This window comes from Melanotaenia boesemani, chromosome 3 (genome assembly GCF_017639745.1).
Source record: "Melanotaenia boesemani isolate fMelBoe1 chromosome 3, fMelBoe1.pri, whole genome shotgun sequence".
Lineage (NCBI taxonomy): Eukaryota > Metazoa > Chordata > Actinopteri > Atheriniformes > Melanotaeniidae > Melanotaenia > Melanotaenia boesemani.
In genome coordinates this window covers 16,069,669-16,082,749 of record NC_055684.1, presented here as the reverse complement: position 1 = coordinate 16,082,749, position 13,081 = coordinate 16,069,669, and the positions used below count along the sequence as shown (strand labels likewise).

General features: G+C 36.8%; 1 protein-coding gene across 1 annotated transcript; it reads right to left on the bottom strand.

Annotated features, from left to right (window-relative positions):
- Positions 1-529: 529 nt before the first annotated feature.
- atp6ap1la (ATPase H+ transporting accessory protein 1 like a) lies at positions 530-12,055 on the bottom strand. Its single transcript, XM_041980111.1, has 8 exons — positions 11,972-12,055; positions 4,345-4,367; positions 3,466-3,527; positions 3,076-3,156; positions 2,780-2,934; positions 2,461-2,511; positions 1,024-1,261; positions 530-913 (listed from the first exon to the last, which is right to left on the bottom strand). The coding sequence occupies exons 1-8, from the start codon at positions 12,052-12,054 to the stop codon at positions 656-658; spliced, it is 951 nt and encodes a 316-aa protein (XP_041836045.1). The 5' UTR covers position 12,055; the 3' UTR covers positions 530-655.
- Positions 12,056-13,081: the final 1,026 nt, after the last annotated feature.

Below are 13,081 nucleotides of genomic sequence, written 5' to 3'. Positions count from 1 at the left end.
ATTTTGTAATGATTAGTCTTCAATAACTCTTTACCATGGGCTTAAGAGCCACTTATCTCAGTTTGCATGACTTTGTCCTGAATTTTGAATATTTCAATTTTGAAAACTATTACACTTAAATGCACTCAAAATACATGATTTTTATTAGACAGCACTTTGCAAAGACATTTATCCAGGTTGCTGTTCAAAACTTAGCAACTATGATATTAGTTCTCTACATGCATGTATGGTATTTTTCTAGGTGCAGGCTTCAAAATGATCCATATGGGGTTAAATGATGATTTTAGATTGATCCAGAGTGAGTGTGAGCAAATCTGGTTATTTATTTGTTTATTTCTGTTGGCATTATGCTAGACTGGTGACATGTCCAGGATAAACCCTGTCTCTCACCATAACAGCTCCTCCAAAGCCAAATGGGACAAAGCAGGTATAGAAAATGGTCAAAAACGAGACAAGAATATAACAACACCTTCTTTTTAACTTTTATATTTTTATTAAGTGTGTTATAAAGACAAATGCATGAATTCGCTAATAACAAAATAGAATAAATATTATAAATATTATTTAGAAAAATTAATTCCTGAGCTGAAAGTATATATACCGGAAGTATGGGTTGTTATCAAATCGGCTGTCTCTTTGTGAAGTATCGTTCAGCCTACATAATATTTTTCTCAGTCATGTTTTCATCACAACAGTGTTCAAGCTCTTCAGGACTGTGAGGGAAGTAAATGTCAGCTTTATGATCGTCATCATGCTCTATGTGTTTCAGATGGACAACCATGTGCAGGGCATAGGCCAGGACCAGCAGCAGGATGAGGGATGTGATGAGACCCATAAGGATCGCTGGTGTCAGGATCGTGGTGCAGTCACTTGCAGGAGAAAATTTACCAGAGGTCACGTTGAATGCTTGGATCTAATCATGCAGAAAAATGTTTTAAAAGAAAGTTTAAAATACATTGTCATCCATATTTATACAAGTACATATTAAATGAAAACCTCTTTGGAAAATAAAAATACAGATACCTGGAAGTCAATGAAGGTGATGGACCAGCGACGCGCTTTGTCAGTGCTGGGCAGCAGCAGGCCACTATATCGCTGCAAACTGCTGACATGGAGGCAGCGATAGGAAGAGGAAGCTGGAGCATACACATCGCTGGTATTGAAGGCAGCCTCTTCTGAGGTGTTGTAGACCAGGGAGACACTGTCCACTGAGAACCACCACCGACCTGAAGACTCGTAAAAAGTGTTGGATAGCTGCAGTCTGTGGCAATGGGGACAGAAGTTGATCATGAGTCCATACGGTTTTGTGATAATCCTGTAGTTTTACAGCTTACCATAGGGAGTCAGTAATCAACTGTCATTATACAGCTGTTGCATGTTAAGATACAAGAGCTGGAACAGAAAAATAACAAGAGAAGAAGCAGGAAGCTGGGTAGCAGGTGAGTTAAATAAATAAATTTTGTTCCTAAACAGTGAGGGGACAATCAGTAAATGCATATAAAAAACATGTTTCTATTATGTAGGTTATGCTCAACTATAGTGCTATAGATCTAAACACAGCAGTGTTGAGACTCTCATTTTCAGATTTTCAGACCTTTTTTCTTCTTATCTGAAGGTTTCAGCAGCGGTTTAACATGGTTGTAACCAGCATGAAAACCTGCCCCCACCCCCTTAAGGACCACAAAAACATATTTTAATGCAAACTGCATGAAGAATGTGTGTTTTTTTTATTTTTATTTATTGTTATTTTATTTCCTCACAAATCTGGCAACCGAGAGAAATGATTGTGAGTGTCCTACAGAGTTAATCTTGTTATTTTTAGAATGTGATTCATTCAACCTTCATGAAAATGTAACACTTAGAACAGCAGTGTGATTATTATTTATTTAAGCACATTAATATATGCAGAAAGCCAAGAGGGTTTCACGCAGGGAGTGCAGCTTACAGTAATGGGAACTCTAATCTGTATGGTTTGTGGGCGCAAAAAGCAGAAACATGAAGGAAATATTGTTTTGATGGATTTTCAAAGCTTCATAGACGAAGCTTTGAAAACCTTTTATGTGCACATAAGCAATTTTAGTTTGACCAAGTGAGACACTGAGCATGTTAGGGATGCTTGTCACCAACCTTTGAATGTAATTTGTAAGCCAAGGAATGCTAATGCTAGACTTTATGTGCTGTGGAACAATGCTACCTTGCTTAAGAATGAAGGTTATTATGAACCTTCGTGCTATTGACCAACTAATCAAAAAATGCTAGTTGGTAGCTTAGAAATGCTATACACTAACCAAGTAATGCTAATAATGACCAGTAAAAAGGATGCCCAAGTTCATAAACATGCTATACTAGTTGCTAGTGAGTGATGACTCCTAAAGGTCTCATGTAGTGGGTAGATTCATTAAAGAAAGAGTAAAAGAGCCCGTTTCAGTGCATTATTGACAGTTTGCCAGTATAACTAACCTGATGGACAGACCTCTCAAATCATCAACATCCCCAAAGCTCATGACTAGCCTGAAGAAGACAGAAAGACATATTATTGAAAAAGTTTTGCATTTTGTTACAATGCAGTGGAAATTGACTTTGTTATTACCACAGTTCTCTTCAGAAAAAAAATGTACACCTATTCTTTTTGTTTTGCATTTACTTAATTAATATACAGGTCTAAAGTGGGGTGTAAATATATAGAACTTGAGAGTTAGGTCTACTAAAGGGTTGTCTTCATCAGATGTATGCAGATGATGAAGTATGCAGATAAAATATACAGGTGTGGGCTACATACGTGGCTTTGTCATGACGACACACAGACTGGCTGGTGTCTACCGGCTTCTGAAGAGAAAAGGCTCGCTCTGTCAGATCCAGCTGCTTCTGCTTCTCATAACGGAGAGACAGTTTCCTGGCCTGGAACAGAACACAGGGCTCTCCATTGGACAATACCTGGTGGGTAAAGACAATAGGGGTTTTAGAAATCAGCATATTATTTAGGAGCAAGTATTCCACACGAGCCTCATGGTATGATTACTTTCTTTGTTTGTCTGTACGGTCAGTGTCAGTGTTTGCCAATGTAGAGTACACCACCTTAAGAGGGGGGAAAGGAACTGCAACTCCTGATGTTTGAAGTAACTTCCTCTGTAATACATGTGGAGACTGAACAGGAGACTGGACACGGAGAGAAACATAGAGAGGGAAACTGACATAGTCTTTCTTATCATATAAAACACAATTTTCCATATATTTTTATTCCTGAAATTTGGGTTAGGCAACAGGTATCCCAGTCATACCAGTTCCAGAATTATTTTGGCTTCATTTTTGTACAGTGGAAGAAGGTAGTGATACATATTCATATTCAGGTAATGGTGGGGATATCCCAGCATTTTAAGTGTTCTCTTCCATTTTAGAAAACACTTGTCACCAATGCTTGACTTAAGATACATTTGCCTGTAAGTAAATGTTTTCTATTCAGCTTACCTGCAGCTCCTCTGCAAGTACAAAGTGTTCCTCCTTCTTCATCCTTCCATTGCTCCCTTCATCTGAAACAAGAGGGGTCTTGTTTTATAAAATAAGTAATGTAACATATATGATCCACAAGGTTAAACTATGACTATGTATTTCTTGTTTTACAGAGTCACATCTAGGGACTGTTTATTTCATTCAAAAATTTGTTTTAATAGGTGAAAAAGTTTTCTCAAAACTCTTTTTTGTAGAGGCATTCAATGAAATCACACACTTCTATTTTTTCTGTAAAATGTTTAACATTTTGGCGACACAAAGCTACATAAAAGTAATAATTTGTGTTTTAACAATTCACTGTGTTCACCCTCTTCCTATCAAAGTCCAGGGTTTTGTTTTGTTTCTTTGTTTGTTTGTTTGTTTGTTTTTTAGCCTATTACAGCTGTTAGATTGTATTGACTATTGATTACCATCATGTTGCTGCATTTCTGTCCTCTTTTTCTTCTTCTGTTCTTTGTTCTTGGTGTCCTTCTGTTGCTTTTCTCTCTTTTTTTTAACCTTTTTTCATAATCACAAAGCTTCATGTGTTCTGGAAGACAAATCAGTCTACCAGCATTGTTTAACAAGGGAACTCCTAAGCTGAGGAACATTAATATAAATGAGCCTGATAAAATCATTAATGTAACTTAAAGTACTCCATTTTTTTTGTTTTGTTTTGTTGACATGTAACTTCACTGTTATCTTTGATGATTCTGCTTGAACCTTTATCTGATGTGTTATCAAGTATTCTGATTTTGCTGATTTAGTACATTGGTGTATAGCTGACATGTAGGGTCAATAGTTATTAGATATACATATCCATCCATCAATATATACATACATACATATAGATCTTACCTTGAACTAGAGAAGCAGCAGTACTGTAAACAGAAGAGAAAGGAGAATTATTATTTTCCAGTTCTTTCTACCGTTAATCTCTTCAAAATAGATTTTATATATATATATATATATATATACACTAACAGTCGTAATGGACTAGATTATTTTTAACTTTAGAAATAGAAATAAGACTAAGAAATTAAGTGAAATTTAATGCACATTTCTGTTCAACAGAGCACCATTTTCTCTTCAGGAGCTAAAAGCTTTAGCCTTGAATGAATTTAAGAGCTAAAGCTATAAAGGTTAATAACATTACATAAAACAAAAAAGACACACAGATTTGAATGAACATGAAGTAGTTATGTAAAAACCTGCACTGAAGATAAATTGTAAACGCAAAAACAAAGGTGAATAACAGGAAATGAATGTGTAAAGTTTCCAGAGTGCATCTGGGTGGTCCAGTAACCCAGCCGGTGACCTGAAGGATTAGTGTTTAAAGTAACACTTGTGATTAGTCTGTCAGGGTTGTGCTATTGCTGAATGAACCCTCTCTGACCCACATTGCATTAAAATGCTCATGGTAGAAAACAGTGGACCAACATTTAATACTAAAATCTGCTGAACCTCAAACACTATTTCACTTTTCTTATTCATTCCTTTTTTTATGTATCTATTTATGTAGTTTTTACATGCAGACTTTGTGAGTCTGCAGAACAACAAGCTGAGATGCAAGAACGCCTTTTGCACAATTCAACATCCTCTATTTTTTTGTTTGTTCTGTTTGTTTTTTTTCTTTGTTGTTTTTTTGTTGTTGTTCTTAAGTGAAAGGAATATATTATTTTTTGCTGTCAATTAATAGATTAGTGGCCTTTAACAGCTGGTCTGCTCAGCATAGATTAGATTTGATCAACAGGGCTGGAACAGAAAGTAATTGCAGCTGCTTTGACATTTAACATATTTTTTCTTGATGTTTTTGTCTGAAGCTTCTCTGACAATAGTGCATGAGGTCAGTGACCCGGACTAAATAGAGAGCTGAGAAGATCTCAAGATGCACCTTTGAGCAAGGTATAACCACCTGCTCTCCCACCTGTTAACAAGTGAATCATCTCCACGCCGTTGGTGCAGTTTTACCCAGTGAAGAGGAGAATGAGTGCAGAAAACAACTACAAATAAGTTAACTTCTATGTAGGTCTCATCCATTAATGTACATTTTGGGCCAAACAATGTCTTTAACCCATCCCCATTGTGTCCTCCAGTAAAACACACAAACTACACTGATGATCAGAGTTGGGTTTTGATCAGAATAATTAAGGATTATTCTTCTAGACTGCACTCTAGCTAGAACTGTTTATATAAGGGCTATATAACTCCTGTTTCTCTGTTTGCTTCCTTCCAGGTGCCGAACTCTGGTAACCATGGTAACAGCTCAGCTTGTGGGGTTGATCAGCTGTTAATTGTTGTTAATAGTGTTGGTAACTGATCTCAGCTCACACCATGAAAACACCAGAAATTTGAAAATAATAACCAACTATAACACATCTTTAACTTGAATACAGACATTCATAATCAGCAGGAAAGACTAAAGTTATACAACTTTAAAGATGATATAACTGTTGCAACATTTATTTCATAGTATGTCTACAGAATATGTGAAAGCTGTGTTTTACTACTGCACTGCTTCAACATTTGTTGAACAGCTAGTTATGTTCTCAGACAGACTCTACAAATTACAGTAAAGATGTGCTGCTTGGAATTTAATCACCCAGGAGCAGAAAACCATGAGTAGATAGCTTATGCATTATTACAGATTGAGACTGAGATGTCTGGGAAATAATTTGAAGTTATGGTACAGTGTGAAAAATAAAGCACTGTAATGATTATTGTGACTGCTGATCTAACTGAAATCAGAGCAGTTTTCTGGTCATTGACACTTTGTTCTCAGTAGTGTTTGTTGATGTTTAAATGTTCCATATTATGCAAAATTCACTTTCTAAAGGTTTTCTAACAGTCATATGTGTCCTCATTGCCAGTGTATGAGGCCCAAAAATGACTTACTTTCTTCCTCCACTTTTTAGTGAATGTGTGCTCAAACAGGTGAGTCTGAGATCTTTCCCTATGGGAAATAACCACTGCCCCCGGTAGTGGGTACTGTCATGGACTCTCCACGCTGGCTAACTGAACCTGCCCTTTAAAATCACTGACCAGGCATCAGCAAAAGCCAGATCTTTTCCCAGAGAGGGGCGTGGGCAAGCAGTCATGAACATTTTCAGGTTCAGACACAGAAACGGCCCGTTCTCAGTAAAGCTCACTAGAGCCACATTTGCAATGGTTGAAATTAAGGACCAAGGCAGAATTTGGGGTAATACACTTTGAAAACAATGTTGTTGGACCTCTGATACCCGTATGAAATTGTTGAAAAAGTATATAATATGGGACCTTTAAGATTGAATTTGGGGTCAGATTGTGGCTCAGGCAGTAGCATGGTCATCTTCCAACAGGAACATTGTGGTTACAATCCCCGGACAGTTCAAACTGTTAACCAGCATGTCACCAAACTCCCACGTTGCCTTTGAAATGCTTAGTAGTGTGTGACTGTATTTTTGCTTGGTATTTTTTTCACATTTTATCTTTGACAACGAGATTTATTTTGCATCCTAATGTCTCTGTTGTGCTGATGGGGGGTGCTGATGGTCCATGCAGCCTGTAATCTAAATGATCTGCCATGGTTGTCCTGTAGAGAATAATCTCATCAATATGAGCTAAAGGCACACAACATCTCTGTCTTAGTAAACTTAAAGTAAAAGTGCTTCATATTTTATGTGTACAAACACTTGCATCATACATTAGTCATAAAAAAGCGAACAATAGAGCGGTCAAATCCATCCTGATAGACTAATCCCTACAGTCAAAACAAGGTTTAGCTGATCTTGTGCACTGGGTCAGAGCAGTGGACTGTAGATTGTGGGATTGCAGTGATTATATAATCACACAATCATGATTGCCCACAGATTATAAGAAGGATGGGATTGCTCTCAACCAGAAGGAGATTTGACTGCTTCTTAATCCTTAAAATAACATCCCACAAACATCTGCCTATGCACACATCCAACACACACATGGCACAAAACTAATCACCATACTGGATGCTGTTGACTTTTACTACCTGGATTCAAGACACCAACCTCCAGTGCCAGCATTTATAGTTTATCTGAGAAAAAGAATAGCCTACATTTCCATGTACGTTGAATAAAACACAGTAAAAGCATACTTTTGTTAAAAAAAAAAAAAAGCTCAGAAACAGTTTTCTGATTTCTTTTAGCAGACTGTTCCAGAGTTAGTGAATATTTGCACTCAAGTGTCATCTTGTAAGACATTGTAATGTATTAAAAGTGAATGCTATCATTAATCATTAAAAACCATTCTAAAGGGAGCCGGAAAAGACATGCAAATAGTACCATCATGTCAATTCATGTATTAGTTTTGTTTCATGGTACAGCTGGAAGGATGACCTATATGCAGATGAACCAGGCAGGAAGATGCTGGGTTTTAAAATGCAGAAAAAGGCTTATAGACTGGTTGGTAGAAAGCAAGCAGGCAGCTCGCAGGCAATAGGAACAAAGAGGATTACCGGGAGAAGAAAAAGGATCAAACGTGTACGAGGGCGTGAGATGAAACGACAGCTGTGATGGAAATTTTATTTAGAATAGCATAATTTCATTAACAGATAGTTCATTAGCAGGCATAGTTTGTTTGTATGCAGAGAAAACCTTCTGACTTTTGTATGAGACTAGTTTTCAGATGTAGGGATTCTCACTCCTGCACTGAGGCATCCATAAGATAACAGGCAACCTGTAACAGAAGTTAGGTTTTTACCCCTCCAGGATGTAACATTGTTTTGTCTTTCTCCGGCTCTGTGGTTGAAAAGACACATCTTCAGTTTAGTTTAATAAACTTGGGCGTAATCGTCTCATCGAGACACTTGGTAAAATTAATTCCACCACACAGTCAACAAAGCCAAGAGGGTTGGTACACAGACATACGTAAATCTGATCTATTTCTACTATGTTGAATATATAAGTGAGAAGATGATCCAGTCTAAGACCTAATTAGTTGTCTACATGTTTACATTCATTAACAAAACTTAGTAGACAATCTGACCTTTAAGCATTTCTTGAACAATTATCAGACATGAGGTTCACTAAGATGTGGTTTCACACTTTGGAAATGAAAGTAATTCCTGTTTATTAATCAAGAAGAGGCTGGAAGAAGACAGCTAAATATTTTCATGTGACTGTTTCTTCAGTGTTAAATGTAACTGAGAATTAGCAAATCAAAGGGAACCTGGAGGTTAAGCTGGTGTTTATAAGAACAATAAAACTTTTTAAGAAAACTGCTTAAAAATCAATCAGAACACCTGTTAAACTGTACAAGACCCTCTTGAATTGTTTTTTTACTTTAAATTTTACTTTAATTACTATGACTTAAGTTTGAATCATTAGCAGAAAAACTTCTTTTTAAATATGTTAACAAGCCTGAATAATTTTATAAACAAATCCATCAGACTGATGACATTTAGAGGAAAAAGTGCAGATTTTCATAAAAAAGAAAGGACTTTAAGCACAGAAGTGGGCCCATTAACAAAAAAAACAGATGAAAAGAGGAGGGCTACTACAACATAAAAATAATTCTAAATACACCACCAATTTCATTATAGAAAAGCAAGAGGAACAAGTTTTCCCTGCCACCAAACATAAAACCCCATCACAAATCCCTAACCCTTGAAAGAGCAGTATAGGCAGGATGAGCTAAATCTTTTAAAACTAGATGCTTTTTGCAAGAAGAATGGACAAACGATCCTCCCAACGTGCCCAGACTTATTATTTCTAAACTCTAAAGGATTTAAATAATACACACAAAAAAACAACACTAACAGAAGTGAACGTCTTTAGCTTTAGGTGGACAATTTAGAGACACAAATTAACTTAACATGCATGTCTTTGGATTGTAGGAGGAAGCTGAAGTACTCAGAGAACCCGCATACACAGAGAGAACATGCAAACTCTACAAAAAAGAAAACCTGGCTTGAAACAGGAACCTTCTCGTGAGGCAACAGTGCTAAACACCACACCACCATGCAGCCCACACTGCACTATATCCTGCTTTAATGTCAACAAATAGAAAGGATATGAGAACATTTTAAAGCTCAGTCTAAATAATGATTTACACCTCTAGTTGTTACAGCATTTTCTCAAAAAGTTACAGTAATCAAATTGGGTTTAATAAATGGGTGAATGACTGTTTCCTAATTTTTAGAAAGCATCAACATCTTTAAATCAGCATACATAAATTTTCGACCTTAAAATTGTGGTTCTAATTTGTTGTGGTGGCACACTGACATTCACAATGCACATTCTTGGTGCTGTTGTTACCCAGAAGCGTCCCAAAGCTGAGAAAACCACATTTCACTACATTTTCCAGTCTAGGGAGTCCGGGACATCACATGACAGCTGCATATTTCTTTACGACACTAAATTTACCTATTTATTTTAAATTAATTCAAATTTATTTTAACAATGATATATTAGCCTAAAGCAATTGTGGGTAGAAGTAGACCAATTCATCTGCTGATTTTTGCATTGTTGAGTACACTAAGCCTGTCAACACACAGGCACACTTGTGGGCGGCACTGAGTTGTTGCTGTGAAAACATAAAGAGTAAAAGAAGTGTGAAACATGCGGTACTGCCCCTCTTGTCAATCATCCCATTCTGTCAATGCTGCAGATGAAAGTGCACACATTAACTGATGACCTTCAGCTGAAAGTGTTGGTGAAAGCTCTGGAAAAGACTGAGTATTTGTTAATGCTGCACTATTTGCGTGTCACTCATAAAACTGTCCATACATGCATGTTTGCTAAATGTGGAGAGAACTGTCACAAGAAATTCTGTCACTTTTATACTGTTGCTGATCAGGAGCAGCATTTAAGAGCAGGACAGGAGAATATTTGTCTCAGTTTATTAACTGATTTCTAAAGATAGCATCAAGACTAGAAAAACACAAATCAATCAACTTGGTATTGGGTAATAGTTTAGGAGTGATTTGGAGGAAAATAAATCAATGAAATTATCTAAAAAAGGTAGAGTAAAATGCTGACACATTACAGTTTTTCTCATTTTGTTGCATTTCTCAAATCAGAATTAACATAGTTTCTCAAAACAATAACTACAAACTTGCAAAAGTGTGCCACTATCTAAAAATTCATAGTTCATTCCTCATTTTACATTTTCACACGTTTTTTGCTATCTTACAGTAATTTGTTCACAGCAAGAAAAACCAAATTCCACTACTATATCATTCATTCATTCTCTGTACTGCTTGGCCCATTATGGGTCGCGGGTTAGATGGAGCCTATCCCAGCATTAACAGGTGAGAGGCAGGTTACACCCTAGACAGTTCACCAGTCCATCGCAGGGCCAACACATAGGGGACAAACAACCATTCGCACTCACTCCTAGGGAGAATTTAGAGTTATCAATTAACCTAAGATGCATGTCTTTGGACGGTGGGAGGAAGCCGGAGTACCAGGAGAGAACCCACGCATACACGGGGAGAACATGCAAACTCCACACAGAAAGGCCACCGCCCTCAAGTTTTGAACCTCCCCCCAGACGGGATTCGAACCAGAGACCTTCTTGCCGTGAGGCTGCGGTGCTAACTACCATATCACTGTGCAGCCGTCCACTACTATATAACACATTTAAAGAAAGCATCAACCCTTGGGTAGAGTTGTGCATAACTGTAAACAATATACTACATATTACTGTACTGTATGTAACTGAACATACTAAATCACTCCTGTGCATCGAGAAGTTCCTGACTGTCTAAACACATATTTTCAACAATATCGCATCAGATATCATCCCTTGCGATGCAGCGAGGAAAGTATCCACCCTCTGCAAGACTCTGCTGTGATCTCATTGCATCCATGAATGCTAGCAGAGCCATTTGAGTATGTCGATGCTGCTCAAACACCTTCCATCTCCAGTCAGAGGAGAAACTCCTCTACTTGATTTAGTGAAAGCTGAGGTTGGCTAAGAGCAGTTGTTCAATTTAGGAGACATTCCAGGGAAATCTTATAAATAAATGTTTAAAATCTGCTTAACAAATTTTGATAACTAGTTTAACTCTTGTATGTAATGATTCAAGTAATGAAATAATGACTATTAGTTTTATGGGAATTTACTATTCTGCAGTTGTAAGTATAGTTAAATTTGACTGATATGACCAAAGCAAAAAAAAATATTATGAAATGGTATTTATGGTATAAATGTATGTAAGTAAACACTACATGTCCAAAAGCAATTTGCAATTTGATCAATGCAAAGACAAATGCTACTCTGATGTACACAAAAAACTAATTGTTGTGGATCAAAAATAAAAATATTTCATCCAGTTTTAAATTTAAATGTAAGGAACAATTTAAAAAAATTTACTTGGATTTGGGCCATGGAAACACATTAGTAATGTAGTACCTGAACATGTCAAGAGTCAGATTAGAGTCAGGACAGGTGAGAGACAACACTGATCATGAAGGCAAAACTATACCTCTGTGTGTTTTGTGTGTTTCTGTTGTGTCTCAGCACATACCTGTTAGCAAGCGGTCGGTGGAAACAGGCAGATGACTGTAGATGAAGGAAGAGAATACAAAAGCATTTCCATGTAGAAGCCATCGCTCTAGTGACCACAGTGTGATAGCAGCATACACTCCCTCTCCATCTCTGGCTTTCATAATCTACTTAAACCAGCCCACTGTCTATAAACCCAATTGATGGACTGAGGATTCAGCCAATCAGGAAAACAGGGAGAAGAAGCCCCACCCACTGTTTAAACACTGGTCTCCACATTTTATCACATTTATGAGAGCACTTACAAGAATAAATGTAATAACACTGTATATTACATTGTTCATCTGCATGTGTATTTGACATGTACCCACACTAGTTTAGAAAACGGACTCGGATTTGCACTGATAGATTTAAAGCTTTTCTCATACACAAAATATATACATCGATCTAACCTATTGAGGAAGTGATGTCAGTTATGCGTTATATCATTGTTAGGTTAGGTAAACATTTTGTGCTAAATCTGGCCTTCCCGGGGTGGGGTGAGGGGGAACTCTTTTTTATGTCATAGGTTTAATTAAATGGATTAATAGGCCTATGTACAAAGATTTTCTTTGTACAAATGTAAGGTAAATCTCAATTTATTTTTATTTACTGAGATATGAATCACCAGAATAATCAAATATGATGTAGGTTTAATTGAAAGTCTCAGAAGAAAAAAAGAAAGAAAGAAAGAAAGAAAGAAAGAAAGAAAGAAAGAAAGAAAGAAAGAAAGAAAGAAAGAAAGAAAGAAAAGGAAGAAATCCCTTTCGTGTTGTGTCAAATGTGCTTTAGAATAACAGCTGAAATGCCAACTCCCTTCTGCTGCATAAATTGGTCCATATAAAGGCAAAGAGCAGACTTCCTCATCATATATTTATTAATGATGGTTTATTCATACTTGACAGGGCATTTACAAAGGGAGACAACTGTGATATTTTCAGCAACTCCTCAGAAGGATTTTAAGCTTATAGGCTCAGCAGTAACACTTCAACCTACATGAGATAAGTGTTTTGTACATTTGCACTAGCTTTTTATCTCACACCATATTATAATTAAAAGAAAATAAAAAGTCTACACCAGAAACGAGTTCACT